The sequence below is a fragment of the Pseudorca crassidens genome, chromosome 20, assembly GCF_039906515.1.
Source record: "Pseudorca crassidens isolate mPseCra1 chromosome 20, mPseCra1.hap1, whole genome shotgun sequence".
NCBI classification, from domain to species: domain Eukaryota; kingdom Metazoa; phylum Chordata; class Mammalia; order Artiodactyla; family Delphinidae; genus Pseudorca; species Pseudorca crassidens.
This window is the reverse complement of record NC_090315.1, coordinates 14,042,397-14,061,980: the sequence shown is the minus strand read 5'-3', so window position 1 is coordinate 14,061,980 and position 19,584 is coordinate 14,042,397. Positions and strand designations below refer to the sequence as shown.

At 55.0% G+C, this 19,584-nt stretch overlaps 2 protein-coding genes across 6 annotated transcripts; both read right to left on the bottom strand.

Moving 5' to 3' along the window:
• Positions 1-327: 327 nt before the first annotated feature.
• Positions 328-8,863, bottom strand: DYRK1B (dual specificity tyrosine phosphorylation regulated kinase 1B). 5 transcript variants are annotated; one of them, XM_067718778.1, is made up of 12 exons: positions 7,931-8,317; positions 6,519-6,682; positions 5,353-5,472; positions 5,075-5,263; positions 4,542-4,689; positions 3,393-3,679; positions 2,520-2,666; positions 2,298-2,438; positions 1,951-1,986; positions 1,671-1,866; positions 1,171-1,277; positions 328-1,075 (listed from the first exon to the last, which is right to left on the bottom strand). In XM_067718778.1, exons 1-12 carry the CDS (start codon positions 8,004-8,006, stop codon positions 704-706), a joined length of 1,983 nt encoding a protein of 660 aa, XP_067574879.1. In that variant the 5' UTR covers positions 8,007-8,317; the 3' UTR covers positions 328-703. The 5 variants fall into 5 exon arrangements, with proteins under 5 accessions (XP_067574879.1, XP_067574881.1, XP_067574878.1 ...); XM_067718780.1 differs by lacking the exon at positions 7,931-8,317 and adding an exon at positions 8,709-8,863 and having other exon boundaries at positions 1,671-1,986; XM_067718777.1 differs by having other exon boundaries at positions 1,671-1,986; positions 7,931-8,318.
• A 283-nt stretch (positions 8,864-9,146) lies between these two features.
• FBL (fibrillarin) lies at positions 9,147-19,174 on the bottom strand. Its single transcript, XM_067718781.1, has 9 exons — positions 19,061-19,174; positions 14,103-14,288; positions 13,916-14,017; positions 13,732-13,826; positions 12,542-12,712; positions 11,509-11,641; positions 10,300-10,412; positions 9,342-9,487; positions 9,147-9,254 (listed from the first exon to the last, which is right to left on the bottom strand). Exons 1-9 carry the CDS (start codon positions 19,068-19,070, stop codon positions 9,230-9,232), a joined length of 981 nt encoding a protein of 326 aa, XP_067574882.1. The 5' UTR covers positions 19,071-19,174; the 3' UTR covers positions 9,147-9,229.
• Positions 19,175-19,584: the final 410 nt, after the last annotated feature.

Below are 19,584 nucleotides of genomic sequence, written 5' to 3'. Positions count from 1 at the left end.
GAAGCCCTGGCTTATTGCGGCAGAACCTGATGTTTCCCAGAGACAGGCCAGAGCTGGGCCTTTACCTTTCAAGGTCTCAGTTTACCCTAGAAAAAGCACGTGTGGGCTAGCATCCTATCCAGGATTTGTGTCTAGATTTCCACAGCCCCAGACCTCCTGCAGTCCCATGCCTGCATCAATAGCCGTAACCTCCCCAGGGACCAGGGACTCATCCCACACGACAAAGCTCTTCCAGCACCGCCCCCCCCTTCCCCAAACACCGTTCCCCACCACGCCTCTGAGGGCTGGGTGAGGGGAGCCGAGGGCCTGCAAACGCTCAGGCGGGAATGTGAGAAAGCTCTTTACTGGGGGGTACAGCAAGGAGGAGCAAGGCCATCTCCCCCTACCTGCCCCCACCCCCTCCTAGGGCCCTGGGGTGAGAGGGAATCTCCCCCTCCCCACACTGGACCACCACTGTCTTTGGTACAATAAATAGAAAACAAGGGGAGAGAAGGGACCAAGGGTCCAGTCCTTAGTGGGGAGGTGAGCCTAAACCCCTCTCCTTGAACCCCTGCCCCAGGCCCCAATCAGTGCAGGCCTCACCCACCCCGGCTGGGTAGCAGCAATTCCAGTCAAGGGGAGAGATGAGGATGGGAGCCCAGGGCCCCCAGATTGGGTGGTGGGGGGGTATGGCTTCAGGAGGGGCCCCAGGGAGGGGGCAGGGTCATGAGCTGGCTGCCGTGCTCTGGGGTATACCACAGAGGCCCAAGTGCGGCCCCAGAGTGGCAGGGTCATCAGGGGGTGGGAGGGGTGGACGACCTCCTGTCATCCGAGTCCGGAGGGCTGAGGCAGCCGGGTGCTGGGGGGCAGGCGCTGGGTGAGGCTGGGAGCAGTCCGGAGGGCCGCCCACCAGGCTCACATCCATCAGCTCCGGGGGTGGTGGCGAGGTTGGTGACGGGGGACGGCCAAGGCATCGGGGTTGAGGGGGTAACTGGGCCCCGGCCCCTGGCAGTGATGAGGCAGAGGCAGGGGCCTGATGTGTCTTGTGCGGCACATCACCCCCTGCCCAGGGGCGCAGTGGCTGGGAGGGCAGGACCTAAAGGAGCAAAGGAGCAGTTGGTGATGGAGACCTAGGTCCTGAAGCCCCAGACACTCCACCACCCACTTCCAAAGTCCCCAAGGTCCCATTACCTGGGGGCTGTTCATCTCACAGTCAGTGACGGGGGGCCCAGGGCCCCCACAATATCGGTTGCTATAGCGGTAGGTCCGGTTGTCACTGGAGGAGCCACTGGAGCCTCCTGGAAGTGCCAGGGGAAGAGAGGAGAGGCCTTAAGCGAGGAAAGGCAGGGCTGAGTTTTCAGGTGGCTGAGTCTGGTTCATGGTCCAGGCCCAGGTCTGGGCTTTGGGGCCAGCACCCAGTCGAAGGATCAGACCCAATTTTGAGATCAGGGGTCAGAGTTCAGTTTGGGGTGTCAAAGAGTCAGAACCAGTTTTAGAGATCTGAACCCAAGCTCAGTGTCAGAGACCAAATCAGGGCCAGTCTGAGCTCGCCTACCCCACCCATTCTGGAGTTGAGAATCATGCAGTTTCATAGCTCTAGGTGAAGGCCCAGTGACAAGGTCCCCCCCAGATCAGGCCAAACCAGAGCTGCCCCGACCCCTGTTCTACCCCATCTGGCACTGAGCACCCACCAGAGCTGGAGATGGAGCTGGCGGTGCTGGAAGAGGGGCAGGTATCGAGGGGCGCGGGCGAGGTGGAGGCACTGCTGCCTGCCGGGCCCGTGTTGGTGGCCTCATCAGCCGTGCGGCGGAAGAAGCCGTGCTGCAGAGCCCCCAGTGGGCTGATGCGGGCGGCGGGCTCATACTCCAGCATGCGCAGCACCAGGTCCTGGAAGCGGAGGTAGTCGGCGGGGCTGTGGCCCGGCTCCCCCGCCCGCCGGCCCCCGGGCCCGCCCGTCTGCACGCCCAGCACCTCCTGCAGCCGCCGTGTCCCGGGGCCCTGGTAATCCTGGCAGGGGGAGGTGGGAGGGGGGGCAAGAGAGTGGCCGTCAGTGGGCAGGAGGGGCAGGGAGACACACACGGGGAAACAGAGGCACAGGAGAGAAAGTGGAAAGAGAGCAGCTAAGAAGAGTTGTGGGGTAGGTAGTAGGAGAGATGGGGTGGGTGGGGGAGGAAGGAAAGGACAGACGGGGTGGAGGGAAGAGGAAGGAAGGGAAAGACACAAGGGAGGGGAAGCAGGGAGAGAGGGAGCAGGGAGCCCCAAGTGTGAGAGTGAGGGGCCACCGGGGTAGGAGGAGCGGCATGGGGCAGGGGCCGCACCTTCCTGAGTTCCTTTGTCCTTCGCAGGGTCCAGCCACCCCCAGGCAGCCGCTCAAAGTACTTTCGAGCCTTGGGTGCCTGGTCCAGCATGGGGGCTGGTGGGATGCCCAGCACCTCCACAATCCGGTTCATCTGGTCCACCTGAGAGCAGGCAGGCAGTCAGGATCATCAGGCCGGCCAGGCCTCCACCCCCTCCAGCACACCCCCTCCTCAGGAGCACACCTCATTGGAGCCACTGAAGAGGGGCTCTCCAGTGTGCATCTCCACCAGGATGCAGCCCAGGGACCACATGTCAATGGCCAAGTCGTAGGGTGTGCCCAGGAGCACCTCGGGCGAACGGTAGAAACGGCTCTGGATGTACTGGTAGATCTGGGGGAGGAGAGAGGGCAATAGTCAGAGGTCCCGCCTCCCCAGCTCGCACCAGTGACACCCCCACAGCTAGGAGGACTGACTAAGGACAGGTCTCCTGCCCCCAAAACTGGGGACGGGGGTCTCCAAACCCTGATGTTATCAACACCAGCTTTCCAGGAGTCACTCTGCTGGCCTAATCTGATCCTGATCTCCATTTCTGCTGGCCTGATCCTGAGCCCCTCTTGGTCACCAGAGGCTGGGAGTCTGTAAACCTAGGCCCTTCCCACCCTCCCAAACTGGACACTTTTCAAACCACTACCAGCATCATCTTAAATGCCAGCTCACAGGAAGCTGCAAAGCTGAAGAGCCCCACCCCCTTCCATCCCCAGCTTTAAGAGCACAGAGTAAACAAAACTTTGTAAACTGCCACGCCAGGCTCAAGGCCACCCAACTCCTCCTCTCCAACCCTACAATCTGGCAGCCTCAAAACTGGCTTGTTCTCCCAGGCTCCACTCCTCTTTCCTTCCGGCAGTATACCTGTGGCCCTCTCCTTCACCCACTAGCCCCACCCTCCGTACCCGCACACACCCCCATCCCAAGCACTATCCCTCAGGCATCAGCCACTCCACGCTGCACATTACGATCCCATCCCCTCCTAGCCTCGCCCCTTGGCCCCAGGCCACCAGTTGGCCCCGCCCACAGCCTGGCCACACCCATACCACTGGCCCCACCCCGGGGCCGCACCCGCTGGCCAAGCTGGCAGGAGCTGCCGAAGTCCACGATTTTGATGGCGCTGCGCTTGGGGTTGCAGAGCAGGATGTTCTCGGGCTTGAGGTCGCAGTGAATGATGCTGAGCTCGGGCGTGGCCAGGAAGAGCAGCGCCGTGCAGAGCTGCTGCGCTAGCTTCCGCGTCAGGTTCAGCGAGACGCCACGGAAGTGCGTGTTGCGCAGGAGGTCGTATAGGTTGTAGGAAAGCAGCTCGAACACCAGGCACAGGTGGTTCCGGAACATGAAGTGTCGCTTCAGGTGCACTGCCGGGAAGAGGACGGAAATGGGCCGAGGGAGAAGAAACTGAGGCTCAGGGAGGGCCAGCGGCAGCCTGGGGCCCACGCTCATAAAGAGAGAGGCTGGAACCAGATCTGTGTCTCTGCTTCTGGAGCACAGGCCAAACTGTGGTGCGCCCACAGGTACCAGCTGCTAATCAGGATGTTTTTATATGTCTATAACTTGATTCACACAGGAAGTTAATTTTCAAGTCTCTGTCAAACTTCCTGATTAAACCAAAGAGAAAGTTTCCATTTGGTGCTGATGGGTTTTTAACACTATCCTACACTTCCTCATTTAATTTTATAATCTTGTTTTAGTCTCAGTTCTGTTTATTTTTGTGACAAGGGATGCTTGCTTTCCATTTACTGTAAGGTTGTATATTTTCCTTTTAAAAGAAATGCATTCCTTAAATCCACTTGCTTTTTCTAAGAGGAATCAGTACAGGAAAGAGGAAAAAGACTGGCATAGATGTTAAGAGTAAAGGTTCTGGAGTCCACTGCCTGGTCAGATTATAGCTCTTCTGAGTGCAAACACTGTGACCTTCTGCAAGTGACAGCACCTAAGTGCCTCTGTTTTTTCATCTCCAAGCTGTGGGCAATGATAATGGGGCTTCGGTGTGGGTTAAACAAGTGACTTTATGTAAAGTTCTCACAACAGAGCATGACCCTCAGTGAGCACCGGACAAACTCTGACCAGCATTCTCATGTGAATAGGGTAGACATCCTGAAAGCGGCAGGAGAAATCACTGATGTCCGGGAATTACAGACCAAACCCTGCCCTGAAGACACCAGCCCCTTCCTGTACCGAGGGTGACCCATCCCCAGGCAGCTCTGCCCCAGGCCTCACCTATATAGTACTTCATCTCTGTGTCATGCTGGTTCATCAGCTCCAGCAGCCGCAGCTCAATCTGGGCCTGGTTCAGGAAGGCCTTTTTGTTCTTGATGATCTTGATGGCCACCAGCTCCTGGGTCTGATGATCATAGGCTTTCACCACCTGTGACCACAGGCATGTCACAAAGTGAGGGAACGGGGGCGTGGAGGGCAGAGCCAGGTACCACCACTCTTCTCCCTCCAGTAAGGAGACCCACCAATATCACCATCAGTAACACTAATAACTCAATTTGAGTGCTCACCAACAGTCAGACACGAGTGTAAACACTGGATATGAGATAACACAACAACCTTATGTGGAGAGTCCTGTTATTTGCACTGTTTTACAGAAAAGGAAACTGAGGCACAGGTAACCAAGTGATTGCACTGGGGTGAGTGGCCCAGCACAGAACTTGAAGCCACTGAACCACTGGCTGTGTGGGTCAATATCAGTGGGTGCCCGTACCTCCTAACCCCTGGATCAGGGTCGGGTGGGGGGCATCCCGCACCTGGCCAAAGGAGCCTTTGCCAATGAGTGAGTCAATCTCATAGCGCTCCAGCCAGCGCTCGCCACTGCGCACGATGTAGTCATGGTTGTCATCGTCATAACCGTGGTTCAGGACCTTTTTCTCCTTCTTGGTGCTCGGGTCCTGAGGTGGCACCTGCTGGGCCCGCCGCTTCTTCTTCGCATAGTATACCTGCCCGGCCGGCCGGGAGATGAGGACTGATGAGTGACCGATGCCAGGACCCCTCAGCACCCAGCCGGTGTCCCTCACCCCCTGCCCACCTCATTGATGTGCTTGTAGGTCTTGATGAGGTCCACGGAGAGCTTGCGCAGCGGGGCTGAGGTCGCGTCTCGGAAGGCCAGGGGCAGCCTCCGCGGCAGTAGCCGCCCATCAGGCAATACCTGGGGGAGGCGGGGTGACGGGTGAGCACTGAGGACAGGCCTTCACCTCTGACCTCAAGGAGGAGAACTCAGTGGGCAGCTGGCGCATCATTTCCACACACATTATTTAGCTGGTCACTGTCTGACAGCCCCACTAAAACAGAAACTCCCCAAGGGCAGAAACTTTATCTTGCTCTTGCTTTATCTCCTGTGCCTGGAGCAGGCCTGGCACATAGTGGGTGTTCATTAGAAATCTGCTGAGTGAATGAAGTGAACTATTTACCCCTTTCTTTCATCACATACCTTTACTCTTTTCTAAACCTCAGTGGGAGAGATCAGACAGGAAACCTGGGCTCTGACCCTCCCAATCCTTCACCTGAGACCATCCATTTTGGGTATCCCATGTTGAGGAGCTCCCTATCTTGCTCCATCCTCATCCCTACGGCCTTCCTAACCCTCACCCCCCACTCTGTGCATCTTTGACCAGTTTTCTCATCCTAAGGATCTTGGAACTGGGTCCAGCACCCTAGACCACCTACTCCATCCTGCTTCCAGCTCTACAGTTTAGAGCCTTAACAGTCTACCCTTGAAGGTCTTTACCCTGCGCCCGCAGGCCTTGCTGGCTCCAGGACCCTGCAGCTCAACCTTCTTCCCTTTCAACCCCTCCAGATCTTTCACTCTGGACTTCTTTTTTTCCCCTTAATGAACATTTATTGAGTGCTTACTATGTGCCAGACACTGTCCTCAGCATTTCCAATTGCATTTCATTAACTTGTTTAATCCTCACAACAACCCTGTGAGGTAGGTATCACTATAGGCCCCATTTGACAGAACAGGAAACTGAAACGTGGAGAACCTAAGTAATATAACAGTGGTGCCAGGATTTGAACCCAGGTTCTCCAAACCCTGACTCCACCAGCAACTCCTCTATACCTTCCACTCCCATGGCACCCTTCATGCTCCTGGGAGACTGTCTTGGGCAACCACACCATCTTTTCGGCCCCAAGATCCTTCTATCCCAGCCTCCCCCGACCCCCAGGCAGGTGAGGATCCAGCTGAACGCGTACCTGCGTGTGCTCCTGGGGCCCCGGGAAGCCAGAGAAGGGACCATGGCCCGGTGGGACGGCCATGGTGGGCTCAGAGGGCCGCAGGGGAGTGAGGCCTGGAGCGGGAGCCCGGCCGGGGGGCGCCTTCTCGCATCCTGCACCTCGGCTGCCACCGCCGCTGAGACCTGAGAGCAGGCGGGAGGCGGGGGAACAACATGGAACAAGGGGATGTGTTGGGCAGTACCAAGCGGGAAAGAGGTGGACAACACAGAGAAGGCAGGGCACAGAGTGAGGAAGAAAAGGGTACAACACAGCAGCAGGTGGCAATGAAGAGAGGGGACAGAGAGAAGTGGTAGAGGTGGGGCACAGCGGAGTCCCCAACAAATGATTACCAAATAAATGAAGTAGGCAGCACAAAGAGAGGAACGTGGAAAAGGGAATGATTGGGAGCCAGGCAGGGATGTGGGCCATGACAGGAAAGGACAGAAAGACACGAATAATTGCGGGGGAGGAAGAGAAGAAGAGAGAAACCACAGACAGTATAGGGAGTAGGGTTCACTCTTCTCTCCCCATTTCTACTCATGGCCCTCCCCACACAAGATCCCACCACCCTGTAGTCTTCCCTAACGTCATGACCTCATATTACCACAGCAAGGTCCCTCCACTTCAAGATCTACCCTTCCCAGTTGGTGCCCCAATCCAGAGAACTCTAAGAGCCCCCTAAACCACATGAGGGTCTCCTGGGCCCCCTCCAAACCACAGCAGGATCCTCAGGGACCTCCTGATCACACCAAGGTTACCTGAGGACCCCTTCATAACAGGGTCCTAACCCTATGGCATTCTCACCCACCAGGGTACACCCTTCCCAGGGGACCCTCCCCATATGGTGCTAAGACCTCTTCCCTATCATTTCCTCCCACTGGGGACCACCCCTCCGTAATTTCCCAAACCATATTCCAGTTCCCCCATGCCACATCAGGGCCCTTCCCCACATTACCCCAAGCCCCCGCCCACCCCCAGTCAAGGCCCACTCCTTCTGATGGAAGCAAGGGGGAGGCATTCCTTCCCACGGTTTAGTGGATGGTCCTTGTCTCCCCTACCCTGGCTCCTACCCCCACCCTCCCTAATCGTTTTTTCCTGTCAGGGCCCTTTCTCCAGTCACTCCTCTACACCAGGGTCAATCCACAACTGTGCCCATTCCTAGAAGGCCCCCATAGGTAAATTCCCCAAATATCACAGAGTTCTCCCCTTCCAGAGCATCTATCACACCAAAATCCTCTCCCCACGGGCCTTCTCCCATGTCAATCCTCTTCCCCTACACCAAGCCTTGCCACTCCACGACCCCTCCTCTCTCTTGGAGCTCCCCCACAAAACAATCTCTTCCTCGGGGCCCTCCCACACCAGGACCCTCTCTCCCAGCCCCCACCCCCTACCCGGGTCGGGGCTGGCGCGCCCACGGGGGGCTGGGGCGCGGTGGGGCCCCCAGTGGGGTGGGCGAGCGGCCAGCATGGCGGCGGTGTCTGTGGTGAGAAATCGGCCGCCTGTCCCGGCCCGGCCGGCCCGGCAAGCCCCGCGGCGGGGAGGACAAGCGGGACAGGCGGCTCGGTGGGTGACAACAGCAGCCGCCGCCCCGCCAAGGGCGGGGAGAGGAGGGGACGAGGGTCAGCCCAGGGCACGCGGGGGAAGGGGAAAGCAGGTGGACGGGGGAGGGGCGGGTTAACCCTCGCCCCGCCAGCACCGCCCCGCTCAGCCACCCGCCCCAGGGGACCCCAGCGTCCCGCCTCCCACCCTGGAGGCCCGCCGGGGCCAGCGGAGCCCTGGCGGGCGGGGCCGGACAGAGCTTGGCAGTCCACACCTACGATGGCAACAACCTTGCCATTGGCCACTGCTGCCAAGAGCTCAACCAATTACAGCCCAGGACAGCTGTTGCTAGGCGACGAGGATGCGGCCGGCGGAGCCGAGACCAAACAAAGAGCGGGAGCGAGGCCCGGCTACCCCCTCCCAGTCTCCCTCCCGAGACTGCTACCTCGGGGCTCGGCCCCTTCCAGGAATCCGACTAAGAATAGCCAGGCAAGGCCTGCACCTGCCCACCGCCCCCCTCCTCTTCTCCCTCGGCCTCATGCTAAATCTCGCGGCGACGCGGGCAGGGCGGGTCCCGTACTACCCCCCTCCCGAGAGCGCGTGCTGCCCCGCCCGTAGCCGCGTCGTTACCTGAGGGCGCGGGCAAGGGAACTCAAACTGCTCGGGAAGCCCGAGCTCAGTCCTGCCCACTGGCTGAAGATATCCGGCAGACGCGGCGAACCAGGGCCCCGATTACCCAGTAATGCAACCAGCAAAATGGCGACCACAACAAACCGGCCCCCCCCGCCCCGGACTCCGCCTCCCGCCCCCCCAACCTGTTTCCCCCTCACGTGACCCAGGGAAACACTCCGCGCCTGCGCTCAGAAGAGCTTACCGGGATCTACACGCAGAAAGCAACCAACCCCGCCCAAGCGCCGAAATCCACGTTACGGCTGCGCAGGAGGCAGCTAAGGTAGGAGCATGCGCTATATGACCGGATGAAAACGCCCGCTCCCACCACCACGCAAGTTGACCGAGGGCGCATGCGCCCTGTTGATAGAGGTCGCCAAGCAATCAGGGGCAAAGGGAGAGACTGAAGAGTCTTTTAATAGAAAAACACACGTGTTTAACAGTAGCAACACAGTCTCTCGCGATCCTGATGGCGCTGGGCTTCAGTTCTTCACCTTGGGGGGTGGCCTGTGAGAGGAAAGAGATGAGGGGACTCAAGAGCTCATCACCACTGTGGGGCACTCCTAACAAGTATTGACTGGACCCCCTGCTCACCTGTACACACCCACGACCACAGCGTGGTCTCTTTCGTATGGCTCTAGAGTCAACTGCTCCTGGGGCTTCATGTTCTCCTGCTGCATCTTTTTCACTTCAGAGGCAAACACGGCCTCTGCAGAGGCTGTGGAGTCAATGCAGTTGGCCTGCAGAAGAAAGAGGATTTGAAGTCCACAGCAAGGCTTTGGGCTGCTTTCCCTTTTTTGTGCTTCTTTAAACCAGTAGAATTTGTTTTCATTGGAGACTAGGCTTTGGGAATGTGGGGAAAGACTTCGTTAGATAAATTTTCAATTTGGTTTGGATTGGAACAGGAAGCCTTCAACAGCGCCCTATTTTTCTAAAAGCCAGTGTTTAAATCTTACACTCCGGGTTTTTCTTTTTTCTACTTCCTCTTCTTTAACAATAGCAATAATGCAGCTGAGAATGCTAAAACAAATGCAGCAAAGGCTGCAGAAAACAATGGTGAATCTGGTTGAAGACAATGGAGAGGCCTCTGTACTTCAAAATGAAACATTTTTTAAAACGCATCCAGCATTTATCTGGTATTTAGTTTACACCAGGTTCTGTTCTCAACACTCCATACATATTGAGACATTTAGTCCTTACATCAACATTACAAGAGATAGGACTAACATTGCTATTTTGCAAGTGAAGAAACAGGCATATAGGTTAGGTAACTTGCTCAAAGACACACAGCAAGATGCAATTCAAACTCAAGATACTCAGACTCAGCGATCATGCACTTAATCGCTACAGTCTATGGCCTCTTTAAATTCTAAGCTTTTTACTTTTGTAGACATTTTTCATTATGTGCTATTTGATTGGGTGGCTTATAGGGAGCTGGGAATAGACTGACTGGATTGGGGGATGGAGGCCCCCTTGTTTTGACTGGCTGCTTGGCAGTTACAGATAGAGAAGATACTGCCACCCCATCTTAGGACTCCTCTAAGCCCCGCACCTTAATGGAAATCACAAAGTGTCCTCCATTACGCAGGAAGGTGTGGGCATTCAGGGCTACAATCCGCGTCTGGTCTGGCTGGGCCACGTCAGCAAAGATCACATCCACCATTGCTAGGGAGAAACAAGTAGCGGTTAAAAGCTGGATCCACTGGATTTCCCAGCTCCTCCCATGGGGCCTGCACCCCAACACCAGCAGGTTCCTGGCAGAGTCTTCCCTGCCTCCAGTCTCACTTCCCCCTGTTGATCCCCCTCCCTCCAGAGTGCCCCCAAGATGGGTCCAAAACCCACAGTCACACCATTCATTCATTCCTCTTGTAAACCATGTTGCCACCTACTCTGTGGCCAGCCCTGGGCCGGGTGTGGGGGACAGAGAGACGAGTCAGACCCGGACCCTGCCCTCGAGACGCTCCCGGGTCTGGGGGAGGGAGACAGACACGTCATCAAAAAGACAAGTAAAGGTGAGCACTTACAGGCAAGAGCGTCTGCAGGATTGTCAAATGAAAACAAGTTGCAGGACAAAGGGTAAGGTATGAATGCACAGGGGAAAAAACTCACGAAAAGAAAAACCCGGGGGAATGCAAAGTAGTATTTTTAAGGCAGAGTAATTTAAAAAATAAATAAAATAAAATAAAAAACTTAAAAAAATGAAAAGATGGTGCAATGAAAACTGACTTTTTTAAAATCAGGAAAAGCAGACATCAAATTGTTCATACTGGTTACCTCTGGGGGTGGTTTATAATGCACTCCATTTTTACACTACGCTTCTGAATTTGTTTTTAAAACAAAGTTATTTACATTCACAATGGGCCCCTCTGGGCCAGGCCGTACTCCGTTTGTGCTTTCTGGGTTATGATCTCCCCAGACGGTGCTGATGAGGACTGTCAAAGCAGGCTTTTATGCATAAGTCAGGGGTAGTATAAAAGGTACCACACTTTGCAGGGAGGCAGGAAGTACTGGGGTGGGGGAGATTAGGGGGAGGGGCAGGAGATCGGAGGAAAGGAGGTTGGCCCTCCAGACATCCCAGACCCTGAAGCAGGACTGCCACCTCCACAACCTCACCTGGCTCCCCCGACCCTTTTCATTTCTGCAGACTCAAGAGGCCTGTTCATCCACTCCAATTCCATCCAAATCAGGGCTCTGGAGGCCTCTTCCAGGAAACCTGGAGTGGCCTGTCCTACCCAACCCGAGCCAACCCCAGACCCCTCACCGATGAGCATGCGGTATTTGTGTGGGTGCCGAGCATCTTCAATGACAGGAATAATGTTGGTCCTCTTCTTGGCCAAGTTAATGAGGTCACGGCCAGAACGGTGGGAGAATTCAACTGCATAGACCAGACCGTCCTAAAATAAATCAAGATCAAACAAAAACAACGATACTAGTTCTCATGTACGGAGTGCCTACTTTGGCCCATATACTGCATGCATCTCTTTAAATCCCCAAATCCAAACCCTACCATTTAATGACTTGTTATCATTTTAGATGAATAAACTGAGGTCCAAGGGTTATTCGATCCTGCTTTGCCTGATCTGAGAGCCCAGGCCCCCAGTTCAGGCTTAAAATGAGGAAGCTAGGGCACAGAGATGACATCGTCACAGCTAAGAATATCTGCAAGGGGCCAGGCACTGCTCCTGGCACTCTACAGGATTTAACTCATTTATCTTCACAATGACCCTATTTTCCAGACGGGTAAACTGAGGCTCAGAGAGGGACAGTAACTTGCTAAAAGCCACTTCACTGTTAAGAGCCCGCACCAGAGCCTGGGGTTTTTAACCACTAAATTACACAGCCTACAGTCTTGTAGCTGAGTGAGGGGTCATGAAGTGAGATGCATGGGTGCCCTCTCAGCAGGGAGCCTGTCCAGCCACACAGAAACACAGGCCCAGAAACTGACGCCTTCTGTTCTTTCAAGAGAAACCAGAAGACCAGATTTGGGGGGTATCAATTTTTAAAGAGGGCTATCAAATCAAACGTCCTCTCAGCTCTAGGCCCCTCTATCACTGGTCACCCCAATACCCACGCCCCTTCCCTCCAGGCCGAGAACTCAGGAGTGAGGCTGAATGAGGCTTTGGAGACGATGTGGTTCAAGCCGCTCCTTTCACTCACAGGCACTGTGACCAGGAAGGGCCTGGCTCCAAGCCACACGGTGCAGAGAAGTGGCCAGGGCCTCTGACCTCCAGGCTGGCAGAGGAGGTGGCCTTTCCCTCCCTCCCACCCCTTCCTGCCCCCATCTGTCTACTCACTGGGCCTACGATATCAGAGACGTGAGAGACGGTGGTGCCCGAGGCAGCCCCCAGGTAGAGCACCTTGGCCCCTGGCTTGATGTGGATCTGGTCCACGCCGCCCAGGATTGCTGCTGCCAGCTTGGAACGGAAGGGGTTCCAGGCGCGGTACTCGATTTTGTCATCTCCCTCCTGGGCCGGGAGAGATGGGGACAGAAGTCAGTGCCAGGCTCTTCTGTAAGAGCGCACTGCTCTTAACTCCTGGGCCCTCAAAAGCGACGGGGCGCCCAGTCATCGTACAAGAAACGAACGTGGGTACACATCTGTGGCCACGGCAGAGGCAGGGCCTGCCCTCTCGTGGAGGTTCCTGACTCAGGGGCAGCGACGGGGACAATAAACAAACAAGATCATCCCAGGTAACAGCAAGGCAAGACCTATGCATTCATTCTATAGACACTGACCGTGCCCCTATGCTTAGGAACTGGAGAAACACAGTGAAGGGGACAAAGGCCTCGCCCTCAAGGAGCGAGGATACGCTGAACTGACTAACACACATGGCATAATAGCTAGTGACGGGGCTAAGGAGAAAAGATCAAGCCAGGAAGGAAGATCTGAAGCATGGGGAGCAGGGCGAGGGCAGGTGAAAATGAGAAAGGGTGGCCAGGGAAGAGCCAAGGAGGAGACACCTGAAGCAGACCTGAAGCTGAGGGGCCACTCAAATTATCTGGGGACGTGCATTCCAGGCAGCAGGAAAGCCAGCAGAAAGGCGGTGAGGGCAGCTTTTGATAGACAGGGTGGTGCAAGGGGGCCTTGTGAGAGAGACAATGTGACACCTGCCCAGAGCTGCTGGTGATGAAAAGGAACCAGCCATGCACAGGGCTGGGAGGAGAGTGTTCCAGGCAGAGGGAACAACAAGGTTGTCGTTGTGGCTGGAAGACACTAGGTTAGGGGGACAGTGGGTGGAGACAGTGGGGAGGCGGGGCTAGAATGTGCAGGGCCTTCCAGGCCACACCGAGGACTCGGGACTTTAACCTGAAGCCAGCGGGACGTCACGGAAGGTATCTGAGGAGGGGGTGCATGATCTGACTTATGGATTAAGATGATCCCCTGGCTGTCACGTGGAGGACAGACGGTGGGAACAGGGAGACCAGGCAGCCGGTTACACCGTCAGCTTGGGGCTCTGGTGGCTTAGCCAGGCGCCCAGGTCTCACCGAAATCGAGACTCTCTTCTCTCCATAAACCGATTCTCCAGGGACCAGATTCTTGGTGACCAGTGCATCTTCCTTTCCTCGACAAATGAAGACACCTGGGTGAGGGGATCAGAGCAGGGGTGAACACCCCGGCGGGCCACATCCCACCCCTAACCCCAGGGGCTTCCCTGCCTTCCTCACTCACCCTCATGCCGATGAGGCTCGACCATCACATTCTTCCCCGACTGGTTTCCTTTTCTTCCTCCCCGACCACGACCCCGGCTGCCACCAGACTGGAACCCGCCACCTACAAGGCAGAGATGCAGTGAGAGGGAGACCCCACCATGCTTCCCTCCCCGCTCCCCAAGCCCAGGGAAAGCCCCCTCCATCACCTCTTCCTCCCCCTCCTCGCCCACGGCCCCTAAAGCCTCCGCCTCGGCCTCGGCCCTCGCCAAAGCCTCCACGGCCTCCGCCAAAGCCTCCGCGGCCTCCGCCAAAGCCTCCACGGCCTCCGCCGCGACCGCCACGGTCACCAAAGCCACCTCGGCCACTGAAGCCGCCCCCACGGGGGCTGAAACCTGTGGTGGAAACAGAAACAAGAACCATCAACGGGGCCACGGAGCTTGAGAAGTTACTCCTACGCCGAGGACCTCCACTCGGGAGAGAAACGTGTGCATGTGGGCGCCAGGAGAGGTGCCCGCGCGTGTCCACAGCAGCAGAACCATGGACTAACCTGACCGTCCATGAGCAGAATGGACAAACGAAAGAGGGACGATTCCTGACCAACAACGAAAAGCATCAACAGATCCACACAACAGAGACATAAATCTCGGAATCATGGTAAGGGAAAAAGCAAGCCCTAGAAAACCACATCTAACACAATATCCTCTTTATAAAGGCCAGCAACAACTAAGAGGTGCTATGCGGTGTGGATGTACGTGGTAATCCACGCCCCACCCGCCCCCCAAAAGAGGCAAGAGAATGATAAATGCGAAACTCACGATATTAGGCTTTGGGAGAGAGAAGTTATGGGGTTAGGATAGGGGAGGAAAACACAGATAGAGGTAGATTTACTGTCAATATTCTGCTTTTCTCGGTTGGTTAGTAAGTGCACAGGATCTGTTCTATTGTCAATATTAATTAGTCTGAAGAAGAGTGTGCACCGTGTGTGTACGTGCACTGTGGCAGTAGGGCCCCCCGGGCCCTGGAAACTTCTTCATGCCCTCCCACTCCTGCCCTCGTGTGTGGCACAAAAGCGCCAACCCCAAAACAGAGGGGAGGCATTCGACATCACATCTTTCCTGCTAACTGATCCCCCTGCCTCCAAGCACGCACAAGTCTCTCCCAACTCAGGGGGGAGAAACGAGCAAAACCCAAAACTGTCCTTTATGGAAGGGCGACTGATCATAGCAGTTTAGGGCCTGTCAACAAGATGGGAAGTTGAAGGGAAAAGAAAACATTCAGAGAGACTTTATTTTCATCACTTCAGGAGAGAGCAAACATTGTTCACTGAGCACAAAACAGTGTCTGAAGCAGACAGAACTCTCCTGGTGCTAACAGATTCAGTATTTGACTTTTCTGTGATGGCTTCAAAGCTGCAGTACTTTCAGAAAACTGCATTATCAAACAATCGTTCGTGTGAAAATTAGTGATGGTTTAAAATGATGTCACTTGATGTAAACTATTCAATAACGAACTTTGCTAAAGTTTTTGCAAAGGTGCATTATATTCCCACCCTATGAAGGCTTCATTCGTTTTAATGGTGTTAGAGATGAAAATGTAGAACTCTGAATAGCTAGTCCTAATTTAGTTGTTAAAAATGAACGGTTTTCAAACTCCTACACCAAGAGTTGTTGACCTCTGGTCTCCCACTCCCTCTGCAGTCTACTGCCCACACAGCAGCTGGTGACTGACCTTTGCGAAACAGCAAATCAGCTCTCATCATTCCCCTGCCCAAATCCCTTCAAAGGTTTTCCGTCACATTGGCTTCCAAAGCTAGAAATCGGTGGGTCTCATCCTTGCCCAGGGCTGTTGCTTAGATTCTCATGTAAATTGTCTGGGGTGGAGGCCTGGGCATGGGGCTTTTTTTTTTTTTTTTTTTTTTTTTTTGCGGTACGCGGACCTCTCACTGTTGTGGCCTCTCCCATTGCGGAGCACAGGCCCCGGACGCGCAGGCTCAGCGGCCATGGCTCACGGGCCCAGCCGCTCCACGGCATGTGGGATCTTCCCGGACCGGGGCACGAGCCCGCGTCCCCTGCATCGGCAGGCGATCTCTCAACCACTGCACCACCAGGGAAGCCCCATGGGGCTTTTTAAAGTTGCCCAGGTGACTCTAATGTGTAGCCCAAACAGAATCACCACCATTGGGCTTGGCTTTTGCTGACTTTTCTGACCTTTCTCTATGTTGGGTCCCGTGCTCTTCCTCCCCAAGAACAAACTCACTTTCCAGCTTCTAAACCTTGAGCATCTCCTGTTCCCACTGCCTGGGTCCAGAGGACATTGCTTGACTCACCCACCCCACTGCACTCAGGTCTCTGACCGAATGTTCCTTCCTCAGAAGGGCCTTCTCTGGCTACCTGACCTTTACTCTGCTTGCTTTTTCTTCCTATCGGTTATCATACATGGCATCTTAAAGATTATTACTGCCTGCCTCTCCCACTAGAATCAAGCTCCAAATGGACAGAGATGTTTGTTTTGGTCATCACTGCATCCTGCACAACACCTGGCACAAAGTATGGGCTCAACAGATAGTAAATGGGCTGATAACTCTTAAACCCCTGGGTTCTGTCTCATGAAGAAAACACCCTCTCTGTTCATTCAGGAAGCAGGTGATCAGATGGTGACCAGAGCCCCAGTCCCTCCCTCAAGCAGCTCATGCACTGACTACAGGGAGACGGCCATGCCATTCACGACCCTAGAGAGTAGGGAAGGTCTGTGGGTATCCTGAAAAGTTCACCTGTAAGAAGGAGATATGGAAATAACACAGTGTCCACCTCGCAGAGTTGTAAAGATTAAATGACAATACACACAGAGCACTTAATATGCTACCTCGCACACAGTTTGAATATATTATTCAAACTCAGGAGAATGAATCCCTCCTCCTTCCTACTTAGGGGAGAAACCACTAGGCCTAAGAGACCCTCAACACAGGCCTGATAGAACAGAGACCCAGAAAGTGTGGGCACGGCATGGGGCACAGTGGGCATGATACTCAAAACATATCTTAATCCATTTCAGGTCCTGGGATTCTTAGAAAAATGTACTGAAAGTACCCACTCCTCAGAAAAATGCACATTCACGTACCTTTATCTATAAGTTTTGGCTGGAGGGTCCACAGACCCCCTCCCCGACCCCAGTGTAAAACTGCTCTCCTGCCACAGCCTTCCCCATCTCAAAACTGGAAACTCTACCCCTCCAGTTACACACGCCAAAACCCTTCACTGTCCTTGACCCCTCTCTCTCACACCCACATACAAGCTGTTGGCTCTATCTTCAAAATATATTCCCTGACAATCTGTCAGCCAGGTCCATTGCTACCACCCTGGTCCAAGCCACATCATCTCCTAGTAGATGACAGCAACAAACTTCCCACTGATGTGTCTACTTTCACTCTTGTTCTCCGAAAGTCTTTTGCACACAGAAGCAAGAAGGATCCTTTTAAAGGTCTCAGTCCAGTCTGACTGACCTCAGGTCCCTGCTCAAAATCTCCCAAAGGCTTCCTCTCTCAACCAGATGAAAATCCTCGCTAAAGAGCTGACTCCGGACAACTTCTGCAACTTCTTACCCTAACACAGTGAGGGAAGGGTTGGGAAGGCGTATCCTCCATTCCTGGCACAATCAGAGCACAGGATGCCTGCAGGCTTGTCCGGGTCTCAGTGGGAGCCACACTGCCTGGCACTGCCTATTCCACCAGTAGATCCGTAAACACTGAAGAGAAAGGGAACTTGAGAGGGGGCATGGACCCACAAATTCTGCCCCCCCCAGATGACCCCATCTCTCCACAGGCTGAAGTGTGGGGGGAAGGAAGGAAAAAAGGAAACCTGTACTAGGAAACAGACCCTTTCAGTCATGGCAGAAGATTTCCCCAACTCCAGGGGACCAAGTTGCGGGGAGGGGAGAGGGGCTCGACCTGATTCAGGAAGAGCTGAGACACCAGGGAGAAGGACCCTAATTTTGCTCCCCTTGAGAAGAAAGATAAAGATAACAATTAGAGAAAATACTATTATATGTCAAGCACCGTGCTATATGAGACATAACTGCAAACTGTAACATTGTGTAAGTTTAAAGTGTACCACCTGTTGATCTGATACACATATATTGCAAAATGATTACCACCATGTGCTATTTTTTCTTAACATGCTCTCACTAAATTAGAACTGGGTGCCATTTTATTGATGAGATAACTGAGGCTCAGAGAGGTAAAGCCACTTGCCCAACGTCACACAGTAAGTTAAGCATAGTAAGGATTGAAACTTTGAACTGAGGCCCTTCTGCTGTCAAAGCCAGGACTCTCATCGTTCCACTAGGAGGGAGGTGTGGAGGGTTCATCAAAATCTCGAGTAAAATCGGAATGAATAAAACCACTCACGCCCTGTGATTACCTGCCTTGCCCACCCCAGGATAATCCTATACTGGGCGTGTGAAGTTTCACCTCACCTCTCACCGCGACTTGAGAATCACTAGGCCCAGGAGCTCCTCTCCATTCTCAGGGACCCGCCCCCCTCCGGAGAGTAGAGAGCGGGAAAGTGGGCCAGGGAGGGCAAGCCGGGAATACTCATCTATGCCGGCCCTCTCTGAGAAGCTAGGTTTGAAGCCAAGGGTACTGCTGTTGCGGCAGCGACTGGGGAGCATATGGGGTCCTAGAAGGCCCAGCCCCCGCACCCAAGACCGGGGGCTCTCCGCCTCCCAATCAGGACAAATCCCCAAATCCCACGCCCAGAGATCCAAGACCCCGGATGCCTGGATCTAGATTCTGGTTCAGTACCCTCGACTGCCGCCCGCGGCCCAATATCCAAGACCCCTAATGACTGCCTCAATGAAACGAATCCCAGTTCAGGACACCCCCAATTCTACGCCCAAGACTCTCTACTAACGACCGTGACCTCTGAGAAGTCAATCACAAACCTCTAGACCAGGAACCCGAACCCCAGGCTCAGGTTCGATCACAGGGCGGAACCAAGCCCTCCCATCCCCACAAGAGACCGGAACAAGACCCCTTCCCCACAAGAGACCGGATCCAGGGCTCAGAATCCTTGCCCCCAGGCCAGGACCCCGCCCCTCCGTTCCGGCCCGGCACCCCGATCCCCGCCGGATCCCAGTCCTGAGCTCCGACCCCAACCCCGGGCTCCACCTGGCTTCATAGCGAGCGTGGAGCTGCACGGCTCAGTAATCTGCGGCTTCCCCGGGTCCACGCGTCTGGGGCTTCCGCACGTGGAAAGGAGCGCACGCGCGCGGCGACGTACACTGCGTGATGCAACCACGCAGCCCCGCCCCTCGGAGCCTCAGCCCCGCCCGGAGCCTGGTGTGCGCGCTGTGGGCGGAGATTTCTGAGCCTCTCAGGGCACAGCCCCCTCGACCGTCCTTGGAGCTGCCTTGACCTGTGCAGCGTTCGCTACCCAAGATACGCTCCCCACTTCCCTTTTACTGGTGCGATCACCCCAGTAATCAGGGCTTATCCCCAAACTTTCGCACGGGCTATGCCCTCTTCTTCTCTTCTCTATTCCTAGTTAGCTCCCTAAGATTCCCTCTACACTCAAAAGCCTTCCCTGATCCATTTCCATCCCCAAGAACAAGGGCCGACTCTGGACTCCCATTCATACATTGGAAAAGCATTTGTTGTGCGCCTGAATGTACCAGGCACTGTTCTAGGCACTG